Below are 8771 nucleotides of genomic sequence, written 5' to 3' on the forward strand. Positions count from 1 at the left end.
AAGCTGTTCCTATCGTAACCCTTGGGTACCTCAGAGAGAATAGATTAATCTCCTGAGAGAAATAAAATAGTATTCCTATATTACATGTGGGGATGAGGGTACAGAGAGGGTGTGCCTAAGGTAGCACATAATATTTGTATCCTAACTCTTGATTGCTGTTCAGGTGAGCTGTCTGGCAAGTGGTAGTGAGTTAAACAGATTCGAGGATCATACTATGGAAAAATCCTTCATTTGTTGGTTTGGAGGAAGGAGGTTTTGTGGTGCAAACCCAAGACGGATCATCAGGAAATTAGGCTTTTTTTTTCTAGTTCTGTCTCAGACACGTGCTTCTGCCATGTCTGTTGGACCTAGAACATGTTCTCTATGCCTCTTAGTATTCCACAAGATGAGGATTTATTCCTCTTTTGTCACAGTGGTGCTAAGAGACTGTTTACTAATGTTTGCCAAATGAATTGAGCTTGTTTGAGTGAAGATGATGTCAAATTCTGAAGTATTATTCAAAATAAAATGACAATGTTGTGCTTGTGAGGGCTGCCTGCAAAAAGGAGGGGTGAGAGTATAAAATAATCAATACAATACAGCTGAAATTATTGTACAAGAATGATTGGAACACTGTACATAAAGAGTAGTAATCAATAGTTCACTGTCATACTGGAAGGAATTATCATATGAGGTCCAGGAGTGGTCTCTCCTGGGTCAGTGCAATTCATTATTTTCATTAACAACTTGCATCATGGACTGGAATATGCTGTTAAAGCATACGTTCCAGATGATACCATGCTGGGAATGGTTGCAAACACTTTGAAAGACAGGATCAGCATTCAAAATGATCTTGAAAAATTGGAAAGTACTACATTTAGTAGGAATAATCAACTAAACAAAAACACGGTTGGGAGCAATTGGCTAGATGGCAGTTCTTCAGAAAAGGATGTTGAAGTTGCAATGGATCATGAATTGAAAAAGTCAATAATGTTATACTATTTCAGAAAAAATGCAAACATTACTCTGGGATATAGGAGGAGAAGTGATTTTGAAAGGGATGTTAAGTAACTCTTCCATTTCACACACCAGAAGAAAGACCTCCATTGTATACTTGCACTTCATGAAAGATATGGACCAATTGAAAGTACAGAGGAGAGCAACAAAATGAAGATGCCTGGAAAACATGCTCTGTATGGAAAGATTGTGCAAGCAGTAGGTTTGCCTGATCTAGAGAAGAGGAGACTGAGGAAAGGCATGATGATCTTTAAATTTGTAAAAAGTTACTGCAAAGAAGAAAGTAATAAACTATTGGTTGTATCCACTGTGGGGTAGGATAAGAAGTAAATTACAGCAATTGAAATGTAGATTGCACATTAGGAAAAAAAATCTAGAAGGATAATTAAGCACTAGAATCGATTACCTCAGCAGATTGTGTAGTTTCTGTCATTGGGGCTAGGTACAGACATTAAAAAAAGCCAGGGTAGATTGATATAAGTTGTACAATTTTCTGTAAGCAGTGTAGTTTAGATCAGTAGTGAACAGAACACACATCTACTCTATGGTGGGGGGGGGGCAATCTTGGATCAGGTTCTGCCATTTTAAAACCAATCAGTGTGTGCAGAATTTCTGTTCTGTTATGGGTATAAACTGGTTTTATGTGCCAAGCTTCTGTTCTGTTACAAGTATAGACCAGTTTCCACTCACTTATACCAGTGAAAGTATAATGTCTGTACCTGGTGTGAAGGTTCTTGAGAACAGGTTGTACAACATCTATCAGAAATGGTATAAGTGTAGTCAATCCTACATCAGTGCATGTGGATGGACAATATGACTGCTTGAGGTCCTTTCTATTAGGGCTGTGCGAAGCTTCAGTCCCTGATTTGATTCAGCGGAGATTTGGCCTGATTCAGTGGCCGAATCTCTGAATCTGAATTGAATCAGGAGACCCTTTAATCTCTCCGAATCGAATCGGAACCCTCCGAATTGATTTGGAGAGATTTGGAATGATTCAGCAATTTGGACATAGACACAGCTTTAAATGTTTTTTCTACATACCTCAAGGTACTTGGTGGGTCATGAATGCTGCAATGGTGGGGTGGGTGGAGCGTCCCACCGGGGGGGAGGCTCCCCAGTGTGCTTGGCAGCAGACCATGGCTAATTGCTGAGCTGGGGAGGGATGTGGGGAGCCCAACTTCCAGGCCACTTCCAGGTTTGCTGCCAACCACATGGGGGGCCCCACCCATGCTCCTGTGGGATGCTTCATCCACCCCAGCGTCGCAGCGTTCACAAGCCATGCCTGGTACTTCAAGGTATGTAAAAAAAAAAAAAACAAAAACAAAAACAAAAAAACCCCCACAAAAACAAACAAAAAACAAACAAACCCCAAAACCCCCCAAGCCCCCCCCCCAAAAAAACAACCACACAAAAACCCTTTAAAGCTGTGTCTATGGCCGAATTAATGATTCTCTGAATTGGCATCGAATCTTCAGATTCAGTTTTGGCTGAATCCAATTGGAGACAGTGAGCCGAATCAATGAATCGAATCACTGTCCCCATTTGGGTTGAATCTGAATAGAATACGGCCCATTTCACACGCCCCTACTTTTTATCCCTATTTCTATGATTCAATAATCACAGGGAAGCAACTGGGTAAACAACTTTTTACTAAAATCATTTCCCTAAAGTTTTCATACTTTTGATTCTGACGCATATAATGAGCAAGGAAATCGTACAACTCACTGTTCAACTTGTACAATTTGGAAGGAAACGTGGTATTAAAGACCTTCTAGGGAATCTTCGGATAGTCTTTTCATGGAAATTGCTTGAAAATAAAAGTGTGTTCTAAAAGCAAAAAATGGCCTTTTCTGCAATATTATACAAGCCTGAAAGTCAGTAATATCTGATGGGAGGGTTTTAGCAGTAAATGATTCCTTGCATACGTCAGGGATTGTTATTTATACATAATTAAAGATGAGCATTATATTTGAGACATCTACAAACTAGAGACAAAGACACTATTTTCTAGGGCACAGGTTGCATCAATGCATTTATCTAAAACAGAGAAAGAGAGTGACTGATAATAGCAGCCTGTAATGGCCTCATAGGGAGCTACTGTTACTATGCAGGACTACCACTTAAAACAAACAAACAAAAAATGCCCCTAAGGCTTTGGAATGCAAGTGTTAACTCAACTGAACATGAGACCGATAGCTGAGTTTTATCTGCCTTACCCCTCATTAAGCTGAACTGGAAGATTCCAGCAAACACCCTTTCTAGACAGCAAACTAGGTCTATTGGAGCAACTGCCTAGGTCTATTGGAGGGAGGTTTCAGTGCTACCAGTTCCCCATGGCTCCAGGAAAAGGCAAGATCTGAGAATCTTTTCTGTGTCACTTCTACCCTGGACAAGGTTTGTTTGTTTTTTTAAACTGGTTTTACAGAATTTGATTGCTCTGATGTGATCTCAGTTCAATTCTCAGGTGTCTTCACTCCACATCGCTTCATTATATTTGATGTTTGTCGACAGTCCATGCATCTTACAGCAGAGGCCAAGTGCTAAAATGACCTGAAGATATGGCCTATGGGTAGAGTTGGAACACCTTGCAGAAATGGGTGGAAATACTTGCATTGTCAATGATCTTGCTAAAATTGTTTTGTGGGACACTGGATTTCATTCTTGATTCATTGTCAGCATTGGACCTTCACTAGAGAGGAAGAACAGCCACTTACTGCATTCCTTTCTTAGTGCTCAGACATAGAAGTACAAGTTTTCAACCCTTAATTTTAACAGCTTTTGAGATCTTTCTGTATGTAGCCTAGTCCAGGGATGGGCAAAATATGGTCCATGAGCCAGATCCAGACCACCAACTGAGTGGACCTGGCCTGTAGCTGCCCCCAGAGAATGCCACGGGGACAGCTGTGGACAACATCACCCAAGTGAGCTATGCTGCATGTGCCCCTTGCCTCCCTCTCCCTCCCCTCACCCCTGGCTGACTCCCTGGAAATAGCACCCAGGCACCCCTCCCCACACCCCACAAATACCCCTATACACACCTTCCCCACCCCCTCACAGGGCAGGGCACACAGACAGCAGATTGACTTCTCCCTCCCGTCCCACTCCTGAACACTATTCCCACCCATCCAAAGCCCCAAAGGGAGTTTTTACAGAGTTGTTGCACAGACGGTGGGGGAGGGGGCAGGAGGACCTGTGGTGACCCAGCCCGCAACAGCTCATCAAAATGCCTTTGGGCCCAAATAATTGCCCATTACTGGTCTACTCCCACACTTATGCATAAACATCTGTGCAAACACATATTACAAAATACATGGATATGTTATTTTGCAGTAACACTAATTAGTTTTGTTAGCAAATGGAACCAATTTCCAGTAGAAGCTCTATCTTTGTACTTACTTGTAGTTTCCTACTTGATACAACCGGAAACAAGAGACATCAGGTTTCTATGTTTTGGCCTTTTCCTCTTGCAATTTTATGATTATAATAAAATCAGACATAAAAGAGGTGTACCTATTTGTTACACAAACAACACTTAGCTCTACAGAAGGCTAATGGTACTCTTCCATTTTTAGAACTGACTGGGATCGATGGCTGTTGATGGGGCTAATTGGAATAGGAGTGGGGATGCTGGGATTTCTGACTCATCAGATAATTGACTGTCTCATCAAATTGAAATGGAAACTGGTAGAAAATTACCTTCAGGTGAGCATAAAAAGAAAATATTGACCTCTTCTCTTCATTACACTTTTCTAGGAGATAGGATAGTCAAACTCCATGAACATGAAACTTTTACCTGACTGTTGGCACTGTGCTTCCAGCTTAGTTTGAAGGTGAATTTCTACTTTATAGCATTTTTACTCAGTAATTACTTACCTTAAAAACTTGTTCTTAATGGCTTGGATAAAGCATTTGCTGCATCACTGAGAAACATAATATCTGAAGCACAGTACATGATAAGCAGCTGGCTTTGCAAGGCTTCTGACTGTACAGGCAACCCTTTGGTAGACAAGATTTTATTGCACTCTGCTAGACAGATCTGAATGAAGAATGTTATGGAGCTATATCTTTTTAATCACTGTCCCAAAGACTTTTATTTTCTAGTAGCCAGATCTTTTAAATTATTTTCCCAACTTCTCTTGGAAAAAAGGAAACACTTCTCAAGCCTGTTAGTGCACTTCTGCACTATTGTAGGCCTAGTCTTCAGATGCATGGTCAGTTTTGGTCACTACTCACAGAAAAAGTTCATTATCAATGGAAAGTATTGCTAGTCTGCAGACCTGGATTTGCATCTTGGCCAGAAATTGGAAATAAATATGAATGCACCTAACGCAGCAGATTGACTTAGTCCACACACACACACAACTGTGTTGGACTGGGACTCACCAGACTTGCATACCATCCTTGACTCAGTACCTGGACTGCTGGATGATGTTGGGCAAGTCATGTCACCATTCTGTGCCTTAATTTCCCTTTCTGTAAAACAGAAAGGATAACATTTACCTACTTTGGGAAGAGTTTTGATTTCAACTGATAAAAATATATAAGATTCAGCCAGTATCAAAAGGAAGTAGGGGTGGATTATTATATTATTATAGGCCCATGGTTCAGGTTGCAATGCCTATATTTCTGCAATCACAAGTATACATCCTGAGGAAGACTTACTTGATCCGAGTCTCTGGGGCAGATGAGCTAAGTTGACACTTTGCTGTGGGTCTTTTGGATGACACATTAGGAACCTGAGTTCTTTGTATGTCAAATTTCCAGTGGTACTTTGTGTAGGTTTGCTTTAGGGCCACTTTACCAGAACTTAATGTGTATATATGTATGTTTGTGTGTATATTAAGTTCTGATGAAGTGGCCCCCAAGCAAACCTACACACAGTACCATTGGAAGCTTAATACAAAGAATTCAGGTTTCTTTAAAAAAAAAAAAAAAAAAAAAAAAAAAAAAAAAAAAAAAAAAAAAAAAAAAAAAAAAAAAAAAAAAAAAAAAAAAAAAAAAAAAAAAAAAAAAAAAAAAAAAAAAAAAAAAAAAAAAAAAAAAAAAAAAAAAAAAAAAAAAAAAAAAAAAAAAAAAAAAAAAAAAAAAAAAAAAAAAAAAAAAAAAAAAAAAAAAAAAAAAAAAAAAAAAAAAAAAAAAAAAAAAAAAAAAAAAAAAAAAAAAAAAAAAAAAAAAAAAAAAAAAAAAAAAAAAAAAAAAAAAAAAAAAAAAAAAAAAAAAAAAAAAAAAAAAAAAAAAAAAAAAAAAAAAAAAAAAAAAAAAAAAAAAAAAAAAAAAAAAAAAAAAAAAAAAAAAAAAAAAAAAAAAAAAAAAAAAAAAAAAAAAAAAAAAAAAAAAAAAAAAAAAAAAAAAAAAAAAAAAAAAAAAAAAAAAAAAAAAAAAAAAAAAAAAAAAAAAAAAAAAAAAAAAAAAAAAAAAAAAAAAAAAAAAAAAAAAAATCGGGCATCAGTCTATCTGTGGTATTTTGGTGGGTGGAGCAAAATCCTGAAATAGTTTTTAAAAAAGGGTAAAACTATGGTTAAATAGCTATATATTTCTTTTAAAGTGTGTTTCAGGGTTTTGTTGAGAGGCGTATTTGTGTGAGGAGAGAACTTTCATCTAAAATAATAACGGAAAAGTAGGAACCTGGAAGGTCATCTAGAGTTCAGATATTTTAATTCTATGATTTGAAAGTAGGGAGTTAAGTAGGAGAGAGTGGCAAAGTTCACCCGATGAATGGGAAAAGAAGCTTGGTGGTGGTTGGATCTTCTCGAACTCATAGTTAGGAAGTTCATCAGCAGAGAACTCAGTTCTGTGCACTTCACCAATTTTGCTAAGTAAGTCTGTGCATAAAAGACCTGACATAAAGTGTGGACAGGAATGCTTCAGTGGTCTGCTTTACCACAATGGTTTTGAGAACAAAGGAGACCTCTTTGACTTGAATACATGGTGAATCAGAGTACAACACCATGGGATTATGAAAGATGTGGTAGCTGACGTTTTTGTGTTGTTCTTGTGGCTCTGAAGACAGCATGACTGTGGTTAATCCAAATTCAGATAAACAAACTTAAACTCTGGCAGATTGATATGTTTTTTAAAACAAAAATACTGAACATAAAATATGTCACTTTTATAGAGGAAAAGCAGAGGAGCACTCTAGATGAGTTTGCAGCTAGTATTAATGGATAAAACACAACAAGATGAATTACTGTAGAAATATATTCAGGCCTAATCTATGAAAGTGTTTCCCTCAAGTACTTAACGACATACTTGAGACCCTTTGACTCCAGTGCTTAGTACTGGGGCTTCAATTAATAATAAAATACCATGATCAGCAAACTTGTTTGGGAAAAAATAGGAAGTAACCTGTACCATTATCTAAAAGCAGACTTTGAAACTGATATCTTGTGAAGAGTCTGCAAAACTGGCTTTATTTTATTCCCTGGTTACACTTCTATATGCTAAACTGTAAAACTTGCTATGGTGTATTAAGAGAGAAGATGGGCAAAAGGATGCAGTAGTTCCTTGATTTTGCTAAGAGGTACATTCATGATAAGAAAAGCACACACAGTGGCCAAGCAGAAAAATTTGAGGCTTATGTTATTAATGCATTATAAACTCAGACAAAAAAAAATAGTACGAGTCTCTCTCTTCCTCTTTACCACTATATACAGTTAGCAGGGCACATACTTGTGTTTAATCCACTGATGATCTCAATTTATTTGTAAAACTATCAGAATGGAAACTTTCATATGACCTGGATTTGCATACTTGGATCTGGACTGGCCATGATTCTTGTATCTTCGGGATTTGTGGTGGTAAGTATTAAGCTTCTTATACAACTACTGTAAAATGTGAAATAGTTCCAGGAAATGAAGGATGTTGGGATGCTGCAATCCTTGCAACGCTGGGATCAAAGTCCTTGTTTGATCCTTATGTCTGCATCCACATAAGCCTGAATGTTTGGTTCTCCAGGGACAACTGGTACATGGCAAGTTACCCCAGGTGGGGTAGGAGAGACTGTGGCTAGCACTGGGCTGGTCCCAGCAGCCTTATTTGGGTCCTGGGGGCCTCCTGGGGCTGCAGTAGTGGCAATCCTGCTGCTTGGAGCCTGGCTGGCAGCCAGCGTGTGGCTTCAACTGGCTAGGATCTGGTTTTGAGCAGTGCACACTGTCCCTGTGTGCGCCCCTCTAATTTTTTTTGCATGGGCTTTTTTGACCCCTGGATATTCAGGGCCAACCCCCCATGCTGCTCCCTTGAAGTGCAGAGAACAGCTGAACATACAGTATGTGGCACTGCAGACGTGTTTGCGGTACCACATGCCTCACAGCCATGCTCATCTGGATGCGGCCTATCTATCTTTCTGTTGTGCCTTCAAATGCTGCTGTAACTAAGGTTCTGTCAACATTTTCTATAATTTCTGTGTGATAGGCTATTGGGGCAGGAGTTCCTGGTTTTGATATTCATCTGTGTAGGCAGATGCAACTTCTGTAGATGTCTCTGGGGCAAAATCAGTGAGGATATAAATAGCTGGGTAAGTTTTACCCCATTTGGGGGCATTAGGGGAAAGTTAAATTGGTTCAAAATAGCTACCCAATATCAAGTCAGTCAGGATGGGAGTGTGGCTAGCAGGGGGTTGGGTCCAGCAGACTGGAGGGGATTGGGGGTTCACCAAGGGATTGGGGGCAGGCAGAACTTGTGGGTGGGGTAGAAGGGCAAGAATGGATTGGGAGTCCACCAAGGGATAGGGGGCAGGTGCAAAGTTGGGGGGGGCAAGTGCAACCTGCAAAGGGTGG

The 8771-nt window shown here is 38.9% G+C and overlaps 1 protein-coding gene across 11 annotated transcripts in view; it reads left to right on the forward strand.

The window, feature by feature from the left end:
• LOC102387923 (chloride transport protein 6-like) overlaps positions 1–8771 on the forward strand; it is a 131673-nt gene that overhangs the window by 560 nt on the left and 122342 nt on the right. For 10 of the 11 annotated variants that reach the window (XR_003093443.1, XR_003093444.1, XM_025201038.1 and 7 more), the window contains exons 2-3: positions 4569–4698; positions 7713–7793. Coding sequence is in view for 9 of the 11 variants with exons in the window: in XM_025201038.1 (XP_025056823.1) it covers positions 4569–4698; positions 7713–7793 (211 nt within the window). In the remaining 2 variants the exon portion in view is untranslated. Of the gene's footprint in view, positions 1–4568; positions 4699–4749; positions 4827–7712; positions 7794–8771 lie in introns of all 11 variants that reach the window. The other variant, XM_025201044.1, reaches the window with a different exon arrangement.

Source organism: Alligator sinensis, unplaced genomic scaffold, assembly GCF_000455745.1.
Source record: "Alligator sinensis unplaced genomic scaffold, ASM45574v1 scaffold615_1, whole genome shotgun sequence".
Taxonomy (NCBI): Eukaryota; Metazoa; Chordata; order Crocodylia; family Alligatoridae; genus Alligator; species Alligator sinensis.